The 21686-nt window shown below is 41.9% G+C and overlaps 1 protein-coding gene across 3 annotated transcripts in view; it reads left to right on the top strand.

Moving 5' to 3' along the window:
* The window catches only part of AGBL4 (AGBL carboxypeptidase 4), a 3151866-nt gene that overhangs the window by 1920953 nt on the left and 1209227 nt on the right, over positions 1-21686 (top strand). For all 3 annotated transcript variants that reach the window (XM_073593575.1, XM_073593577.1, XM_073593576.1), the window contains one exon: positions 12023-12062. In XM_073593575.1, coding sequence (XP_073449676.1) covers positions 12023-12062 — 40 coding nt within the window. The remainder of the gene's footprint in view (positions 1-12022; positions 12063-21686) is intronic.

Raw genomic sequence — 21686 nt, forward strand, 5'->3', positions numbered from 1 at the left:
CCCATATATTATAGAACAGGCACTTCCAGGTGTCTGCACCCATGTTTAACTTATTTATAAACCTTCTAGTGTAGCAAGCAGGGTAGCACTTCCCGAGGCAGGGGTGGGCTAGCATTTCACCCCATGACTAAAATGGGGGAACCAAGAAAGGATATTGGGCGCCAGTCAATTTTGTCTTTTTAAAATTTTATTGTGAAACAGTTGAGGAGGTGAGGGTTAGGGGTTTTAGATACTGTAGCGGATCACTTACAGACTCTCCAGATCCAGATAAATGTCCAGCTTTATAGTATAAGAACCTTTAAGCCAACCTGACCACACTGCAAGCACATTTCCAAATTTCAGTGCGTCTTTCAAGAGAGTAACCCGGCCCTTCTGAGAGACCAGCTTTCTTCCTGGCTCTCTCCAGCAAGGGGCCTCCTCTGAGTCTACTCCTTGGTACTGCCTCCTCCAGACCAGGCAGGGCAGTTTCAGGACCACTTCAGCCCCCTTTTAGGCCCCAAAACAGGTTATTGGGCTTAACAGCAGAGTTCCATCCAGCAGCACCTCCCTAGGCTTTAGCTCAGGAGAAGAAATCAAGCATATGTCCTGTCCCAAATATTACAAATATGTCTATCCTCCCCCAGCATGCACCAGTGATCTAACCCTCCTACTGGATTGGCAGAAGAAAATATAAATATTGATAACTGTGTTTTGTTTGTGAAATCTCATACTATGACCAGTGATACAAGTGACATCTACTTGTGACAGTGAGAAATCAAAAGCCAGCTTAAGCTTAGGGAAAAAACTGATGAAAAACTATACAATCAGTCTGAGTTAACTACAGCACAGCCAAAAATGAAATTGACATAGTAGCATGTTTAGGACAAGGGGACTACACGAGAAGAGGTAAAACTTAAGACTCTATTATGGAGCCTGGGAACAGAGCTTTGGTGGTCACACTTTAGTCTGTTACTTCCCTACTTCCATGCATCACTATTGACTATTGTAGCTGCCCATCATATTTATTGCTCAGTCATGTCTGCTACAGTATACAGTGCCGGGGACCATTATATCATAATGGAAGAAGCTACAGGTAGACTATAAGTTATACAGGTTTGGTCAGTAACTCACCTGGATTTATTGAGCTACAGGGTGGGAGTATTTTATATGTGTCATTAATTAAAAGGACAAACCGGCAGCCTTGACATGCATCTGAACTCTGCATGAAAAATTGACAGTCATTGATCATGTGTTGATGAGTATGGTCTCAATTATTTCAGTAGGTCTCCTTAAAGGAATTTTGAAATCAGTCTCAAGTAAGCTTACTTTTAACTAGTGCTAGATGTATATTTCCCCTTAGTCATGAGAGTCCAGGCACTCGACCCGCTAGCTGTATATTTATTGAAAGTATAATAGTCATATTTGCAGATGAACCCTCAAAGACGTGCAGAGTTTAAAGGAGTTGTAAAGATTCCTGTTTTTTCACCTTGTGGAAAAACACCTATCAGTGACCGGCCATCCAGCCCCCCCGTTTTACTTACCTGAACCTTCTAACTTGACTCAGCGGGGACGCGCTATCCCTCTGCCCGGGGTTTACGGCTCTTGATTGGATAGATTGATAGTAGTGTAGCCATTGGCTCCCACTGCTGTCAATCAAATCCAATGACGCAAGCGCCGGGGGGGCGGGGCTCGGGAGCGTACCCACAAGGTAACCCCCTTGGGGAAGCACTTCTCCGAGGGGGTTATCAGATGTTGGGAGGAGCCACGAGAGCCGCCAGGGGACCCCAGAAGAGCAGGTTCGGGGAAACTCTGTGCAAAACGAGCTGCACAGTGGAGGTAAGTATGATATGATTGTTATTTTTTAATTTTTTTACAATCACTTTAAGTAATTTGTGGGAAGCCATTGGTCCTCATCCAGTTGGTTCTCTCTAGCAATGTATGTGATGGCTAAATCAACAACAGGAAGAGGAGACAGGGGAGTCCCCAGAAAGCAAAAAAGGGTAATGGTCAACTACGGCTTATGGTACAAAAATGCAAAAAGGCTTTATTAAGGGTGGGGGGGGTGGGGGTATTTACATATACAAAAAATTCCAAATATATGTAAGATAAACAATGTATCTAAATAACACAGTCCGTCTCACTACACTAAACCAAAATTAAAAACCATGCTGCAACATTGATGAATAAAACTGCAGAGCGTGTCTGCAGGCCAAAAACACATGCAGTGTCCATTTGAATCCAAAGAAAAAAGTATAGCACCAAACATTACTTGGGGTAAGCTACTGATGGGATATCGAGTCTTATGTTGTCTAGTATTGACTATGCATCAGATTGAGCAGTATTGAAAAGAAACTACATATATCCACATAGACAAGACCTTACATAGCTGAATTAGGTGGGGTTTTTTAACCCTCTGTTAGAAAGAAATCCTCCACAAGCAGCTTCCAACCTCAGTGCACTAAATGTGTGTATACACCAGTTGTTTTGGAAATAGAAAGACCAGCGTTCCTGTTACTAGGTATGTCCAGTGCACAAACACTATTTCCTCAATGCAGCATATAAGGAGCAAAGGACAGACCACTCCAAAGAAAGGGCTTATGCCGCGTACATACGGTCGGACTTTTCGTCTACAAAAGTCCGACGGACGCCGACGGACTAAAGCTGGCTGACAATCCGATCGTGTGTGGGCTTCCCCGGACTTTCAGCGGACTTTCAGCGGACTTTCAGCTGACTTTTCCAGCCTCAAATCTGACGGACTTTAGATTTGAAACATGCTTCAAATCTTTACGTCGTAACTACGCCGGACCCAGAAATCCGCTCGTCTGTGTGCTAGTCCGACGGGCAAAAACCCACGCTAGGGCAGCTATTGGCTACTGGCTATCAACTTCCTTATTTTAGTCCAGTGTACGTCATCACATACAAATCCGTCAGACTTTTGTGTGATCGTATGTATGCAAGTCCGCTCGTAAGAAAGTCTGCCGCAAGTCCACCAAAAGTCCGCCAAAAGTCTGACAAAAGTCTGTCGAAAGTCTGTCGGACAGGCTGTCGGACTTTTGTAGACGAAAAGTCCGACCGTGTGTACGCGGCATTAGTCTCTTTTCCAATCTAGACCAGAATTATATTTTCACAGTTCATCAGTTTCAAGTGTGTCAATCCATGCAGGAGGGTGAATGGCAAACAGATGCAAGGACTATTGATAAGCAGATAAGGAGGGAAAGAGAAACTGCCCTTTTGGGCTCTCACCACTTTCAATTGCTGGAGATGTCCTCAGACTCTGCTGTCTTGCTGTTTGGCATGGAGCGGCTCACAGTCAGTTCAGAGCAACATTCAGTGTGTAGTCACAGCACACCATTCTCCTCAATAGTAGACACTGCAGACTGTGTGATCACATGACCGGTCACATGGTTAGGAAAAGACCAGGAACCAGGAACTTTGTATTCAATTGCTGATGCGGAAATAGTTTGTGAAGTATGGTTCTGTATGCAAATCACAGGGAAACCCTTTTACATTGCTGGAAAGGGAAGCATGTTGAAGGCCTGCTGACAAGCCCTGCAGGGGCTGCGTTAACGTTTCGTACGCCTCCGCGTACTTCTTCGGAACAATTTGGAATTGAATTAAGGTTGATTTAAATAGGGAACACTGTCCAATCAGATCAAACCATGCCAAATAGCTATTTACTGCCATCTTGTGGTCACATCAGGTAATGCAGTCAAAAAGAAAAAAAAAAGGAAAAAAGGTGCCAATCAGTTGCTCAAACGAAAAAGTACTTATTTGCAAGGGGAGAGAAAGAAATACAATCTCACATATCACCAGGCATCAAGTAAAGAGCCCAATAGACATTGTAATAAATTTCCTCATAAAGTGGAATGGCCCTCATGGTCAGAATTAAATTATATCAAAAACAACCAAAGCAGATACAAGAAAACCAAGAGATCAATCTTTATAAAACACTTCAAACCTAATGTTTATGGTTCAAGAAAGACACTCAGGCTTAGTTCGTGGTTCAAGCCATTAGGTTGAAGAGTACCAAGCCTGAATATCCATTTTTTCTCTTTGCGTAGGAGTACCCTGTCAAAGTCACCCCTACGGTCTGTCAGAGAAAGGGCATAAAAGCCCTTTACCCTCAGACCTGTGTTTTTGCCCTGATGAAAATCCAAAAAGCGTTGAGCCACTGAAGTTTCTTCCTTTAACCTGATACTCTTCAGGTGTTCCCCGAATCTAACACGCAGCTGTCTCTTAGTTTTGCCTACATACAATTTATGACATGGGCATTCGAGAACATAGAGTATTCTAGTTGTGGCACAGTTAATGAAAGACCGGATCTCAAATTGTTGACTACCATCCGAATTTCTAAAGGTTTTTGAGCGGTCCACATACTTGCATGTGCCACAATGGCCACACGGAAACATGCCGTTGACCCGAGGCATATCAGAGAGCCAACTTCTATTTGAGGGCCGTACAAACTCAGATTGCACCAGCATGTCATTGAGGTTTTGGGCTCGTTTAGCAACCATTGACGGTCTCTCACCGATAGTTTGCCTCGACCCAACAGCCCGCAACAGTATGTGCCAATGTTTTGAGAGGATTGTATTCACCTGGTGCCACTGGGCCCCATAGGGGGTGATAAATCTCACCAGTCCCTCAGTCTCCTGTTGTGTCTTTTTCTGGGGTAGGAGGAGGTCAGCTCTCCTCTTATGTCCTGCGATGCTCATTGCTCGCTTGAGGGTTCGGTGGGGATATCCCCTTTCCCTGAATCTCTGGTAGAGTTGTTTAGATTTGGAAAAGTAGTCCTCCTCAGTAGAGCAGTTTCTGCGGATTCTCATGAACTGTCCAACCGGGATCCCACGTATCAGAGCCTGTAGTAATGTATTTGCGGCTGTTTCCTTTCGGAAAGTACTAGTAATCAACCAATCCGACCCTCAAGTCGGATAGATAGGTCCAGGAAGGAGAGTTGATGGGGATCCGCAGTATAAGTTAGATGTATATTTCTAGTGTTATTTCTAGCTCTGCCATAAACACCTCCAGTTCATCTGAAGTCCCTGCCCATACCATCAGGACATCATCGATGTACCTCAGCCAGCAGCATGCATGGCCAAGGTACATCGACGAGGCATAAACTTTCTCCTCCTCCCACCAGCCCAGGTGCAGACACACATAGGCCGGGGCCCATGGGGCTCCCATAGAGGTGCCACGCAGCTGCTGATAGTTAGATCTAGAGAACTGGAAAAAGTTGTGCTTGAGTGCAAGCTCTAGGAGATCAATGATTAATTCATTTTGGGCTCCCATTTCTGGGAAGTGTTTCTCTAGGAAGTGATATACCGCCAAAATGCCCCACTCATGGGGAATAGACGTGTAAAGCGACTCCACGTCGATCCCCACAGTAGGGCACCCTCCGGGAATTCTAATGCACTAATCTTATTCAACACGTCCCCTGTGTCACGTACGTACGAAGTCAAAGACAAGACCATGTCCTTGATTAAGGAATCTATATATTTCCCCAGTCTCTCCAGGGGACCACGAATGGCGAAGACAATAGGTCTTCCTGGAGGGGCCTTTCTGTTCTTATGGACCTTAGGGATTATATAAAATGTTGGTTTATTGAAGTCAGCCACTCTCAAGAATTCCAATTCCTTTTTAGAAATTAAATTGGCCTCAAATGCCCATTGTAATTTCTCATTAATAAGTTCCACCAGGTCCTGGAATGGATCATGGTGTAGTCTTTTTTAGGTAGATTCATCATTTAGGAGTTGTCGTACCTCCCCCTCATAAAAATCCACTGAGAGGAGGATGACATTACCTCCTTTATCACTCTTTTTGATAATCACTTATCACCCATGATGGTTTCCCAATTTAATTTGTTGAGGTCCTCCTCGACAAGGTCGAGGAACACCCCAAGCCATTTGTTCTTCCGAAATAAAGGCATTTTGGTTGAACGGATCTTTAATTTGGGATCTCTTTTCCACCCCGACGTCCCTGGAGCTTCCTCCTCACCAGAGGACTCGCCTCCTTCTTCCATCAATATCATTAATGATTCTAGGGCCTCAGTTTCCCTGGTATCTAGCTGTAGATCATTTAGGGGAGTTTTGTCGGAATAGATTGGTGAAACCAGTCAGGGACCAGCACTGCTGGAGATGAGGGACTCTCCTAGCTGCCAGGGGAAGAACTCCTCCAGTGAGAGTGGGGGAGCAGCAAAGGGAAAGGAAAGACAGATTCTGGTGGTAGGGGACTCAATTCTTAGAAGGACAGAGAGGGCAATCTGTAACCAAGACCTGAAGCGCCGAACATTATGTTGTCTACCAGGCGCTCGGGTTCGGCACATCACGGATCTTGTGGACAGATTACTGGGAGGGGCTGGGGAAGACCCGGCTGTCATGGTGCACGTTGGCACCAATGACAAAGTCAGAGGCAGATGGAGTGTCCTAAAGAACGATTTTAGGGACTTAGGTGCTAAATTGAGGAAAAGGACCTCCAAGGTAGTGTTCTAAGGAATACTACCGGTACATCGAGCCACACCAGAAAGGCAGAGGGAGATTAGGGAAGTAAACAAGTGGCTGAAGAGCTGGTGTAGTAAGGAGGGGTTTGGGTTCCTGGAGAACTGGGCCGACTTCTCAGTCAGTAACCGGTACTATAGTAGGGACGGACTGCACCTAAATGAGGAGGGTGCAGATCTGCTGGGAATGAAGATGGCCAAAAAGTTAGAGGGGTTTTTAACTAGGCGATGGGGTGGAGGGTCCAGAGACAGTGATAGCCAGCGCAGAAGATATTCCAGAGGGTAGTATTGAGGGCATTAGTGGTAGGTTAACCAAAGCACAAAAACACAAGGTGAGTATAGTAGCAAGTCCTAGTTGCAATCTTGAAACACCCAATACGAGGACAATATGCGACTGGTCCAAACTATGTGGCATGTTCACCAATGCCAGGAGCATGGCGGACAAGATGGGTGAACTAGAGATACTGTTGTACAAGGAGGATTTGGATTTTGTGGGAATTTCAGAGACCTGGTTCAACAGCTCTCATGATTGGCTGGCAAACATTCAAGGGTATACCCTATACCGCAAGGATAGAGAGGGTAAAAAAGGGGGAGGGGTATGCCTATATATCAAGAATAATGTACAAGCGAATGTGAGAGATGACATCACTGAGGGAGCTAGAGAGGAGGTGGAATCCTTATGGGTAGAGCTCCAAAGGGATGAAGCTAAGGGGAAAATAATACTGGGAGTGTGCTATAGGCCCCCTAACCTGAGGGAGGAAGTGGAGATGGATCTCCTATCACAAATTGGATTAGCAGCAAGGATGGGAAGTGTTATCATAATGGGGGATTTTAATTATACAGACATAGACTGGGCGGAGGGAACCGCGCATTCATTTAAGGCTCGCCAGTTCCTTAATGTCTTGCAGGACAATTTTATGGGTCAGATGGTAGACGCACCAACTAGAAATAAAACATTACTCGATCTACTGATTACCAACACTACAGACCTGATCACAGATGTGGAAATACGGGGCAATTTAGGTAACAGCGATCACAGGTCAATTAGTTTCAGTATAAATCACACAAATAGGAAACATGAAGGGAACACAAAGACACTGAATTTCAAAAGAGCCAACTTCCCTAACCTACAAACCTTGCTAAAAGGCATAAATTTGGGATAAAATATTAGGAACAAAGAATACGGAGGAGAGATGGGTTTGCTTTAAGAGCATATTAAATAAGGGCATTAGCCTATGTATCCCATTGGGTAATAAATTTAAGAGAGCGAACAAAAATCCTGGATGGCTTAAGTCCTATGTAAAAATGCATATAAAAGCAAAGGAGAAGGCCTTCAAACATTACAAGGTTGAGGGACCATCCTCAGCATTCAGACTTTATAAAGAATGCAATAAGAAATGTAAGGGTGCAATTAGGACGGCTAAGATAGAACATGAAAGACACATAGCGGAGGAGAGCAAAAAAAATCCCAAGAAATTCTTTAAGTATGTAAACAGTAAAAAAGGGAGGACAGACCATATTGGCCCCATAAAGAATGAGGAAGGACATCTGGTTACAAAGGATGGGGAGATGGCAAAGGTATTGAATTTATTCTTCTCCTCAGTCTTCACTAGTGAATCGGGGGGCTTTAGTAACCAAAACTGCAGTGTTTATCCTCATGACACAACACAGGAAGCACCTCCATGGTTAACAGAGGACGAAATTAAAATTAGACTTGAGAAACTTAACATTAATAAATCACCGGGACCAGATGGCTTGCATCCGAGGGTACTTAGGGAACTCAGTCAGGTGATTGCCAGACCGTTGTTCCTAACTTTTACAGACAGTCTATTGACTGGAATGGTACCAGCTGATTGGAGAAAGCCAATGTAGCACCAATATTTAAAAAGGGCCCAAAAAACATCCCTGGGAATTACAGACCAGTTAGCCTAACATCAATAGTATGTAAACTCTTGGAGGGGATGATAAGGGACTATATACAAGATTTTAGTAATAAGAACGGTATCATTAGCAGTAATCAGCATGGATTCATGAAGAATCGTTCTTGCCAAACCAATCTATTAACCTTCTATGAGGAGGTGAGTTGCCATCTAGATAAAGGAAGGCCCGTAGACGTGGTGTATCTGGATTTTGCAAAAGCATTTGACACAGTTCCCCATAAACGTTTACTGTACAAAATAAGGTCCGTTGGCATGGACCATAGGGTGAGTACATGGATTGAAAACTGGCTACAAGGGCGTGTTCAGAGGGTGGTGATAAATGGCGAGTACTCAGAATGGTCAGGGGTGGGTAGTGGGGTTCCCCAGGGTTCTGTGCTGGGACCAATCCTATTTACTTTGTTTATAAACGACCTGGAGGATGGGATAAACAGTTCAATCTCTGTATTTGCAGACGATACTAAGCTAAGCAGGGCAATAACTTCTCCGCAGGATGTGGAAACCTTGCAAAAAGACCTAAACAAATTAATGGGGTGGGCGACTACATGGCAAATGAGGTTCAATGTAGAAAAATGTAAAATAATGCATTTGGGTGGCAAAAATATGAATGCAATCTATACACTGGGGGGAGAACCTCTGGGGGAATCTAGGATGGAAAAGGACCTGGGGGTCCTAGTAGACGATAGGCTCAGCAATGGCATGCAATGCCAAGCTGCTGCTAACAAAGCAAACAGAATATTGGCATGCATTAAAAGGGGGATCAACTCCAGAGATAAAACGATAATTCTCCTGCTCTACAAGACTCTGGTCCGGCCACACCTGGAGTATGCTGTCCAGTTCTGGGCACCAGTCCTCAGGAGGGATGTACTGGAAATGGAGCGAGTACAAAGAAGGGCAACAAAGCTAATAAAGGGTCTGGAGGATCTTAGTTATGAGGAAAGGTTGCGAGCGCTGAACTTATTCTCTCTGGAGAAGAGACGCTTGAGAGGGGATATGATTTCAATTTACAAATACTGTACTGGTGACCCCACAATAGGGATAAAACTTTTTCGCAGAAGAGAGTTTAATAAGACTCGTGGCCACTCATTACAACTAGAAGAAAAGAGGTTTAACCTTAAACTACGTAGAGGGTTCTTTACTGTAAGAGCGGCAAGGATGTGGAATTCCCTTCCACAGGCGGTGGTCTCAGCGGGGAGCATTGATAGCTTCAAGAAACTATTAGATAATCACCTGAATGACCGCAACATACAGGGATATGTAATGTAATACTGACACAAAATCACACACATAGGTTGGACTTGATGGACTTGTGTCTTTTTTCAACCTCACCTACTATGTAACTATGTAAGATCTCCTTGAGGTATACTTTCCTCAAAAAAAGGCAGAGGTCCTTATATACCCCAAAGTGGTCCATACTTTCCCCGTAGTAGGGGAAAAGGATAGACCCTTGCTTAATAAATCAATATGTCGTTTCTCCAATTGAAAATCAGAGAGATTAATGATTTTAAAATCTTCTACTGGGTCATTCAAATGGAGTGGATTTAGCTGGGGCGTTTTTGGCTCCGAGTCATTGTCCGCTCTGTTCCTATTGGGTCCCCCCTTCCTTCCTTATTTCCTTCCTTGTCTTCCTTTTTCTTGATTCCCTCCTCCTCCTGTTGTCCCTTGTTTGCCTCCCTTTAGTATACCCCTGGACGGGGGAGATTCCTGCTGGTCCAGTAGGTCTTTGTCTAAAAAAGACACGGTATGGCGTGTTTCGTCTTCACTACCGGAAGACTGGGCACCTGTCTCTGTATCAGAGCGAGAGGGGAATCTACGATTCCGCGATCTACTTCTGCTTCCCCTTACTGACAGGTCAAAAATTTCCCCTTTTGCCCAGTCGTCTAAATTCCTCTTAAATTTTTTCAATGTTGCAGCATGGTTTTTAATTTTGGTTTAGTGTAGTGAGACGGACTGTGTTATTTAGATACATTGTTTATCTTACATATATTTGGAATTTTTTGTATATGTAAATACCCCCCCACCCATAATAAAGCCTTTTTGCATTTTTGTACCATAAGCCGTAGTTGACCATTCCCCTTTTTTGCTTTCTGTGGACTCCCTTGTCTCCTCTTCCTGTTGTTGATATAGTGCCATTGCTTTTAGGGCAGGTATCCCATCACATATTGACGAATCGGCTGGTACTCTATTTGCTGTTTGCAACTTTGGTGAGTGTGGATTCAAGGACCTTTTACTCCCCATTATGTGATGGCTAAAACCTAGAAACATCTGTAAAAGAGAAGGGTCTTTTCAGACTCGTCCACTCTGGTGTGTTGCAGTGACACATGAGTGTTAGCGCACATTGGGGTTGATTTACTAAAGGCAAATACATTGTGCACCTTGTAAAGTTGCACTCTGCAAGTGCAGTTGCTCCAGAGCTTAGTAAATGAGCCGAAGCTCTGCTGACTTCCATCATCAAATCATGTGCAAGCAAAAAATGCAGTTTTGTTTCATATTCTTTGCAGGTGATTGGGTATTCTTAGCAAAGTGGAGCTTTACCTCATTTACTAAGCTCTGAAGCAACTGCACTTGCGGAGTGCAACTGAACTTTGCAAAGTCTATTGGCCTTTATTAAATCAACCCCATTATGTCACTCAATAACTGCATTATGTTAAGACAGTCTATTCAAATGAATGTGCTGCCAACGCAACAGAAGAGACAAAAAAATCAGACATGAACCATTTATTTTATGCAGAGCACACAATACATAGTAGTGCGTTACTGTTCATTGTCATGTGCTGCACTGCATGTGCATCAGAGGTGAATTGTGTTAACTTGTCCGGGTGCTATTAAAAATAAATGCTTAACGTGCATTGCCATAACATGTGCATTAACGCATGGATTCTTGCAATGCACCACACGGGAAAGGCGTGAATGGGCCCTAACAGGCTTGTAATGCTTGCATCTGTGACATTGTGTGCTTTTATCAAAGTATATATGGCCAGCCTCAGATATATAAATATGAATAGACTTTTTTCTGGTAAAAACAAAATGTAATTGGTTTGCATATATTTTCTTTATTATGGGCAGGATAAATAAAATAAAAAAAATATATTTTTCTTTTAGCCAAGTAAATAGGAACACTCCATTTTATAACTTTTGTACAGTATTCTCCTTTTCAGCCACCAAATGAAGCATTGGGCTCCTTTTCAAATGTTTTCCTCCATTTCCCTTGCTCCTTTGTTGAAAAAAGCTTGTTGTTTACAATGCTTAGTAGCTGAAGCTGAAATACACAGTGGGGGAGATTTACTAAAACTGGTGCTTCTAGGTGCTCTTGTTAAAGTGTAAGATTCTGTGTGCACCAGTTTTGATAAATCTCCACCAGTGGGATTGATTTACTTAAACTGGAGAGTGCAAAATCTGGTGCAGCTGTGCATAGTAACCAATCAGCTTCTAACTTCAGCTTGTTCAATTACACTTTGAAAAGAAAAACCTGGAAGCTGATTGTTTTCTATGCAGGGCTGCACCAGATTTTGCACTCTCCAGTGGAGTGAGTCATTGCACATAAATCTTAAACATTTATGGGTTTTTTTTTAAAGATAATTTATTTTAACATTTTTTGCTTCTACTTCTTTTACAGCAACAGAGAAGACTTGATCTTCTTACTATTACCAACCCCGGTGAGTACCTAAACAATATGTTTCTTGCCCGCAACGAATGAACAACTTCTTGGATTGACACTGATCAGTAAGGCAGGCTGAAAGTTAGATTTTCTGTACTTTACCAAATGTAAAATGAAAAATGAAAATATAACTTGCAAAATAGTAAAAATCTTACACTTGTGCAATTTGACTACTATGCAATTCAGGAAAAAAAAATTCTGTAAAACTTTTCCATTATTGTAACTAACGTGTGTCATACATAATGTACTGTGGACTTTTATATACCATATAGCCACATACGCCAGTATAATAATGTGTATAATAAATATTACAAGCAAAATAATTTAATTTAATGTAGTGCTATTAAATAATAATTGACGTATAGTCACAGAAGTGGCAATTTGTCAGCATCATTTCTGTCCAATCCTAAGCTGGATCTCCTGGCTTGCAGTAATGTCTCACACTGCCGGCCGCTGAGTTTTGCTAGTCAAAGGATGATGGTGTGATCTCTGGTGATCCATCTGTGAGCTCCCAAACCCATTGGAGTTCCGAGTGATCAAACTAATAACTCATCACCTGTAGGGATTCCAGAAGACCATTATAACATTTTTGTTGACTTCTAAAGATGTCTGTTCAGCTGAATAGTTGCTTTGCGAATGCTGTTCTTTGCTGTAGTTCAGTGTAAGCTGATAATTTGATAAAAAAGTTAAAAATGAACTATATTTCTACTCCATAGCGAAATCCAGGACGACCTTCTCCCTCCCCATTTCACTTTTCTTTTTTCTTTTTTCTGTTTCTTTCTTTCTCCCCTCCTCTTCTCTCTTCTTTTGTTTTTGTTTTTTTTCTCTTTTTTTCTCTTATTATCATATCCTCGGAAATTCTGATACAATATAGATAATCTTATATATGATCCTCTATGATTATGAGATCTGAAATTGTCCCAAAGACCATGTCCGGGACCCCCGGGACTCTAGATCTGTGCTATTCCCTCACAAAGGACTTATCCAGCTCATGATTGAGAGGTTATGGTTAAACTCCACCGATATCTGGATGTTGACTGCATTTTTTATGTTATGTTCCTATAGCAGGTGGAGAATAAGTAATACAAATTTATCTTAATTATTTCCGTATTGGAATGTACTGTTTTGATAATTTAATATCAATCTGCCTATGTGACTGACTATTATGTACTTTGTTACCTTCTTTTTCAATAAAAACATTGAAATATAAAAGTTAAAAATGATAATTTAGCGTGGCCACAGACTTTACAATTGTCCACAGGCACAGTGGGGCCAGAGGTTTCTTGCAATATGGTTATTGATGATGCTAACTCTGATATAAAACAAATGATTATATGTAGTTTGGGAACCTGTATATGGTCACTATGAAAGTGAATAGTATTCTTCATCACCAGAGAAATTGCTTGAGAGACAAGATGCAAATCTTGTTTATGATTAGGATTTTGTGTTGTTTTTATAGTATGTTGGTATTTTGTTGGTTATTACCTTGGGTGGTGCTAGAGAAAGTGGTGTATTATTTGTATTTGGTAGTTTGTTATTTTAATCTGTGTTATTTATTCTATGTTGTATTTTATTTGTATGGATGTTTTATTTGTAGTGTAGTTTTAATTTTGTTATTTGGTGTTAATGGCTGTTATTGGTAATTGTGTTGTGTTTTTGCATCTTGTTCAGTCTGTTGTTGTGATCTTGTGTTGTCTTTGTTAAGTGTGTCATAACAATTTCCCAATTTCCCTTTGGGATTAATAAAGTATTCTGTAACCTAATGGTTTTGATATTGGGCACCATAACACATAGTGGCAGCCTTGCCAATACCTATGGAGGATAGATTGTAAGCTCTAACGAGTAGGGCCCTCTGATTTTCCCTGTATTGAATTGTATTGTAACTGTACTGTCTGCCCTACTGTTGTTAAGCGCTGCGCAAACTATCGACGCTATATAAATCCTGTATAATAATAATAATAATATTATTCAGCAAAAAAGGGTATATCTGTTTTTTAAATGTCAGATCAAATATCACAGAACCTCATACATGTCTTTTTTTTTTGCAGTTTTATATAACATGTAATATAATTGCTTTAACACACCTACACATGAATATATACTTGACATGCATGAATGTACAATACCAGTCTGGCATGTACTGCTCATTAAATAGACGTACACAGGGCTTTTTTTCAGGAGGAACGTGGGGGAATGCAGTTCCAGCATCTCCAGCATTGAATGTATGTAATGGCAAGGGGTGCTGGAGGGTCTATTGTAACTGGTAGGTATCTATTTTTGCATGGTGGTCCATTGTTGCTAGGGGGTGTCTATGTTGCTGAGTGGTTAATTGTTGGTGGGAGGGATCTACTTTTGAGAGAGAGGTCTATTGTTTCTTGCTGCTGGAAGATCTGTTGTTGCTGCTGGGGGTATAGTGTTGCTGGGGTGGATCTATTGTTGCTGAGGTGGTATTTTGTAATGGGGGAGGAGCATTGTTGCTGGGGAGGAGGGTTTAATGTTGTGTGAGGCCTCTATTGTTGCTTGGGGGGGATCTATTGTTTCCGCGGTGGGATCTATTGTTGCTGGGTGGATCTGTAATTGCTGGTGGGATCTAGTGTGCCTGGAATGGGGGTCTATTTCTGCTGGGGGGGATCTATTGGTACAGGGGTGGGGTCTATTGTTGCTGGCTCCAGGGGACCTATTTTACTGCTTTTTTGTTATCGTTAATAAATTGCATTATGTTACAAATTATTGCACCCAATAATAATACTTGGTTCTGTATTCCCTAAAAGGGGTGGTACTGGGAGGTGGGTAGTTGGTAGGACCAAGGAAGGGTACTTGGAGGTGGGTAGGGGGCAGAGACAAGGGGTGGCTTAAAAGGGGGGAGTTCCAGCACCTATTCTCTGAGAAAAAAAGGCTCGGACTTACATATATATGACTTAAGGCTACGTTTGAACATGCAGATAAATTGCAGCACCTCTGAAAAGTGATCCTTATTCAATTTGCTTTTCAGAGGCATTTTACAGGTGGTAAGGAGGCAATATAACACCTCCTCACTGCCTGTTTTAACCCAGTAAATGCCACACCAATGCATTTATGGGCATCCCCATTCTGCCTACTGAATGTAAGGGGATAATTTTTTTTTAATTACTCTCCCATTATTATTGTCAACTTATTGACATACAGATTTATTTACATACAGTACTCCCTTAACCCAACACAAGAAACACCTACCTATCACATACAAGGGTTCTTCAGAAAGTTTCCACACTTTTTAAACTCTATTTTATATATATAAAAGTGCAGAAACTTTTTGAAGAACTCCCTCGTACATTAAAATTTTTCTACAATTCTCTATTCTTCCTTCCTCACGCCACCGGGACACTATGCTCCTGGAAGTTTAGTGTGCACCCCAAACCACTGATCTGAGATTACCACATTAGGTTCAATATTTACTACACTCTCTCGACCAAATACTATAGGTCTCTCCTTTTCTAGTCTCTCGGTGGAGTTTGGTTAACAAAAGTCACCATCTGGTACCCCTTCATGGAATTCCTTCACAACCACTGAACCCCCACAAAATAACCTCTTCCCATCACAAACATGTCCCTTTTCATATAGTTACATAGTAGGTGAGGTAAAAAAAAGTCACAAGTCCATCAAGTCCAACCTATGTGTGTGATTATATGTCAGTATTACATTGTATATCCCTGTATGTTGTGGTCGTTCAGGTGCCTATCTAATAGTTTCTTGAAACTATCGATGCCCCCCGCTGAGACCACCACCTGTGGAAGGGACTTCCACATCCTTGCCGCTCTTACAGTATGAACCCTCTACGTAGTTTAAGGTTAAACCTCTTTTTTTCTAATTTTAATGAGTGGCCACAAGTCTTGTTAAACTTCCTTCCGCGAAAATCCCTATTTTATCCCTATTGTAGGGTCACCAGTACGGTATTTGTAATTTGAAATCATATCCCCTTTCAAGAGTCTCTTCTCCAGAGAGAATGCGTTCAGTGCTCGCAACCATTCCTCATAACTAATATCCTCCAGTCCCTTTATTAGCTTTGTTGCCCTTCTTTGTACCCCATTTCCAGTACATCCTTCCTGAGGACTGGTGCCCAGAACTGGACAGCATACTCCAGGTGCGGCCGGACCAGAGTCATGTAGAGTGGGAGAATTATTGTTTTATCTCTGGAGTTGATCCCCTTTTTAATGCATGCCAATATTCTGTTTGCTTTGTTATCAGCAGCTTGGCATTGCATGCCATTGCTGAGCCTATCATCTACTAGGACCTCCAGGTCCTTTTCCATCCTAGATTCCCCCAGAGGTTCTCCCCCCAGTGTATAGATTGCATTCATATTTTTGACACCCAAATGCATTATTTTACATTTTTCTACATTGAACCTCATTTGCCATGTAGTTTCCCACCCCATTAATTTGTTCAGATATACCTTTACATGTTCTCCAAATTTTTACTTCTCAAATCCACATAAGTTTCTAACCTCCTGAAAGTCAACCAAATTCCCTATGTTTCAAAAAAAAAAAAAAAAAAAGACAGAATCTTTGAGCGAGTGCATTAATTCCTTCATTAAACATAAATAATCTACTTTTATGATCCAATCTTTCTTTGCAGGAATATCCTGTGAACGCCAATATTTTTGAATAAGCCTTTTAGCTGCATTTATAAATTAGGTATTCATTATCCCCTATATTGTGCTACCAAGGTGACCTGTGCTATGGAATAGGCAATGACTCCATTGGCATGCATATTCCTGTTATTTTATAAATATTATCAACTATTCCTTTCCAAAAATAAAAATCTGTATTTTAGGACAAATCCACGATATATGTGCAAATGTTCTATGGGATCTGCTAGCATCCTCTCCAACAGAGCATGGTATTTCTGGTTGTATCTTATGTGCTCTTATTGGAGTAATATACCACCTAGCCAGCAATTTACAATTTATTTTAAAAGTTTTAAGATCCACTGATAAGGTATGTGCCAAATTTAGTATATTTATTCTGTGTCTTTCCTCCAATGTTACCTCCCACTCTTGCTCTCATTTACTTAAAATGTTGCTAAACCAAGGAACTCAGCATTCACTATATCTGGTCTCCCACAGTACACAGAACATGGAAATGCAATTATTTTAGGAAATATAAACTGCTAAATACCTTCTCTCATCAGCAGTATATAGCAGTCTTGTGACTTCTATCAGTGTTCTATCAGGAGTTTTCATTCTCTAACTGTTCTATGAGGCTGCATGACTCCTGGCCCTCTGCCTGGACAGTGCTGATTGGCCCTGTGCTGATCACATGCATCCTCCTCCAAAAAAAAAATCTCTAGCAGTACACACCAAACTGAACATGTGCAGAGTGCCTCCTTGGGCTCTGTTCTATGAGCAGATCGATTGGGTACAGTAAAAGAAGGGGAAGATCAGAGAAGAAAGGATCAAACAACCTTTTTATACAGTGCGGAGGATTAACCCCTTAAGTTCCACAGTGAGTATAACAAGCATGCTTTACTGCATATACAGACTGATTTTTCTGTTGTGGGTTTAACAATACTTTAAATATGGTGGCATTTTAGGTTCTGCTTGTATAGTTTAGGTATAAGTAAAGTATAAGTTTAAGTATAGGTTGGAGTGACTATGGAGTCAATAAAGTGGAAGGAAATTACTCGCTGCCAGCAGTGGTTGGGGTAACAAGGATATAAAATGGCACATTTGCCTATATCTCTACTCATGTGACAACATATCACCCCATTTTTTACATAGCTTTTGCATTGTGCAAACCCTTGTTCCATTTATTACATCTTTTAGTTTCAATGTATCCCCTTCCACCCAGTGCAGGAATGCAATCTCTTCTTCCTTTCCAGAAACAAAATAATTGCCTAGAGATAATAATGGTGAGATATGCTCCCAATTAAATTTTTTGTGTATTATATGCCACACCTTAAATACATTTTCCGTCAGTGGATTATTATTCTTATGGAAACTACAAAAACGATGCGGTATCCAAACCAACTTTTCTAGTGGGGTCTTACTTTGAAGTTTTTCCATCCTAGTCCAGCTTCTATTCTGCATATTCTGGGTCCAGTCAATTGTGCGGGATATTATTACTGGCTGGTAGTACCTTTTTAAAATCTGGCACAGCCTGGCCTCCTTCTCCTTTAATGAGTACTGAAAGTACAGTACTAATCCGGAGTTTGCATGTACTGCTCATTAAATAGACGTATCTAGTGTTTAAGTATTATCACAATGGTACACCTATACCAAATTGCATATACATGCCTGTGGGGAGTCAGCTCAGCCCCGGGGAGAGTCCACAAAGTTTAATATTTCAGACAAGTTTGTCAGTGCGTAAGGCTACATTTAGACATGCATCGAATTTACCGCGCTTCCATAAAGCGATCCGAGTTTTAATTGCTAAATTGCCTGTTTTAACCCCATAAATGCCACACCAACTAACACATGGGCATCCCCATTTGCTTCCCTGTTCGGAGGTACATCCACATTCTGCCCACCGAACGAGACAGGGGGGTCATTTTAGTCATTGCACACAGCATTGTGATTACAGCATGTGAACATCCCCATCCACTACCTTTAAGTCTGCAAGTCTAAACAAGCCCTTACAGTGCTTATAGGCACTGCTTTATTTTAGGGGTGCAATTGTTAAAAATCATTAAATCTAGGATTACACTATTGCAGCTGTGATTCGATCTTATTTTCAGTGTGATTATGTAGTGCGACTTGATTGCGTTTTTGATACTACTGAATTTTGACAACAAGGATGAGTCATTGGTTGTTAAGGAGCTGGCACCCAGAGGTGTCCTAACAACCAGTGACTCATCTCTGCTGTCAGCCAGGGACTTCCCCCGGCTGAGAGCAGAAAGTAAACAAATGAGCCTGTCAGTAAAAATAGAAAAATACTGGCAAAGAGGTTCTCCCACAATCCTTAGCAGACTCTTCAAGTCTGACATGGATTTTAAGTTTTTTTTTTTTTTAAATGGCGTGAGGTCCCCTCCAAAATCCATACCAGACCCTTGTCCATATATCAGACTTTCTCAACCTTTTTAACACTGAGGAACCCTTGAAATAACCTTTTGGTCTCAGGGAACCCCTGTTAAAAATGGCTATATCTACAATTCACGATACATTGGTGTAATGGTCAGTGGAACAGTACTCCTTACATCTGTGGGCATGGGGAAGAATTTCTACAGATAGCTAAAAAGATCATTGGTGTCACCTGGGAACTTATCTGAGAGGCAAAAATTGGTCATTGCTCAAAGAACCCCTAGCAACCATTGGAGGAACCCTTGGATTCCATGGAACCCTGGTTGAGAAACCCTGCCATATATGGTCAAAGATGTCAACGGGTGGACCCATCCTTTGTGACATCATTGATCCCGCCCCCTTTGTTTATTTAAATGTGGGGGGATTGGAGCTGTCATTTGGCGGTGGCAAGTGTTGGGTACAGTCGCGTGTCAGCGAGCAGAGGGCTTTTCTTTTTTACCAGAGGGTCATGATTGATGTGGTCTTATATTGCTAGACAACGTGATTGATGATGGATTTATGACAGGGGACATTTTATTTAAAAAAAGGACTTGCTAAAAACAGTGTTGTGTTTGTATTTACATTTTCTGGTGAATGAGTAAGGATATGTACCACATAATCATTCACATGTCGGGGGTAGGATCCTGGGGCCTTTGTTAACCACTTGCTTACTGGGCACCTAAACCTCCCTCCTGCCCAGACCAATTTTCAGCTTTTAGTCACTTTTTGAATGAAAATTGCGCGGTCATACAACATTGTACCCATATGACATTTTTTTCCCACAAATAGAGCTTTCTTTTGGTGGTATTTGATCACTTCTGTTTTTTTTTTTTTTATTAAAAAAGTAAAAAAGACCGAATTAAAAAAAAAAAAATCCAAAACTGTTTTATATTTTGGTAATAAATTTTGCAAACAGGTAATTTTTCTCCTTCATTGATGTACATTGATGAGGCTACACTGATGGGTACTGATAGGCTGCACTGATGGGCACTGATAGGCTGCACTGATGGGCACCAAAAGGCTGCATTGATGGGCACTGATAAGGCGACACTGATGTGCTCTGATAAAGCAGCACTGATGGGCACTAATAGCCAGCACTGGTAGGTGCTAATAGGTGGCACTGGTGGGCAGTGATGAGGTGGCACTGGTGGGCACTGATGGGTGGCACTGATGGGCGTCACTGAAGGGCATTGATAGGTGGCACTGAAGGGCACTAATAGATGGGACTGATAGCTGGCACTGATGGGCACTGATGGGTGGCAGTAATGGGCACTGATGGGTGGCAGTGATGGGAACTGATCGACACTGGTTGGCGACACTGATAGGCAGCACTGCTAGGTGGCACTGATGAGGCACCACTGGTGGGCATTGATAGGTGGCAGTCGTGGGCATTGATAGGTGGCACTGATGTACTTGTGGGCACTGATTGGTGGGCACTGTGGGCACATATGAGGCGGCTTTGCCTCTCCCTGCTCAGGACCGATATCCCTTCAACAGGAGCCGGTGATCAACTTTTTTTTCTCCTCACGCTGAAAGCGTGAGAAGAAAAAAAAGGCGATTACCGATCCTCTGTTTACATTACGTGATCAGCTGTCATTGGCTGACCGCTGATCAAGTGGTAAGGGGTTGGGATCGACCCCTTACTCGGATCTGTGATCACCTGAGTCTCATTTACTTGGGTGATCACAGCGTGCGTGGCCAGCTTGCAAAGGGGAGGACGTCTATTGACGCCCTCCAGGCAAAGCAGATCCGCGCTTTAGCCATCATTCGGCTATAGCGCGGATCTGAAGGAGTTAAAAGAAGCTTACAGATTCTGATAAGTCGCCCCCACACCTCCATAACCACCTGTAAAGGTTTGGGGGAAGAGGCCCTTGTCCTCAACAACATGGGGACAAGATGCCTTGATACGCACGTCCTCCTTCTTTCCTGGCTTGCTTGGCTGAATGCTCAGAAAAGGGTCTGGTATGTTTTTTTGTTTTTGTTTTTTTTTTTTTGGGGGGGGGGCTTGTAACATATGCCATTTTTTATTCCTAATTTTTACTTACAGCTCATTTGTTTACCTTTTGCTGTCAGCTGGGAATCCCCTGGCTGACAGCAGAGATGAGTTACTGGTTGTTAGGACATGTTTAGCTGTTAGGCATTAAAGTAAGATGGGTAATGTGTAATAACTATCTGCTGTGCCCTGCCACAAAGTAGTGCCTAAAACTTTCAATTCAACATGGCTTTCTTGCTACAGCATCAAAGATTCAATCAGAAGGTGCCAAAACCTTGGGCTTTCTTCTTCTGATTATTCAGCAATGGCACTATTAACAAGCTTTGTCTACAGCACTAGGATCTCACTTCATGTGACAGATTTGTTTAAATGGACAGCCTGTATCTGAATCAAACATAGACCTTATAATGTCAAGTTTAATTTGGGGTTTAATTTGTCAGTTTATATTAATTGTCATCAAGCATTCAATTTTGTTTGTTTGATTTTTCCATCATTTCCTGTTCCTCCATCCCAATGACAAATTCAGAATTGCAAACCATCTAATGAAATAATTAATGCAATTAATGCATTTGTTTGTGTTACTGTTTGTACACAAT

Source organism: Aquarana catesbeiana, linkage group LG07 (assembly GCF_042186555.1).
Source record: "Aquarana catesbeiana isolate 2022-GZ linkage group LG07, ASM4218655v1, whole genome shotgun sequence".
Classification (NCBI taxonomy): Eukaryota; Metazoa; Chordata; class Amphibia; order Anura; family Ranidae; genus Aquarana; species Aquarana catesbeiana.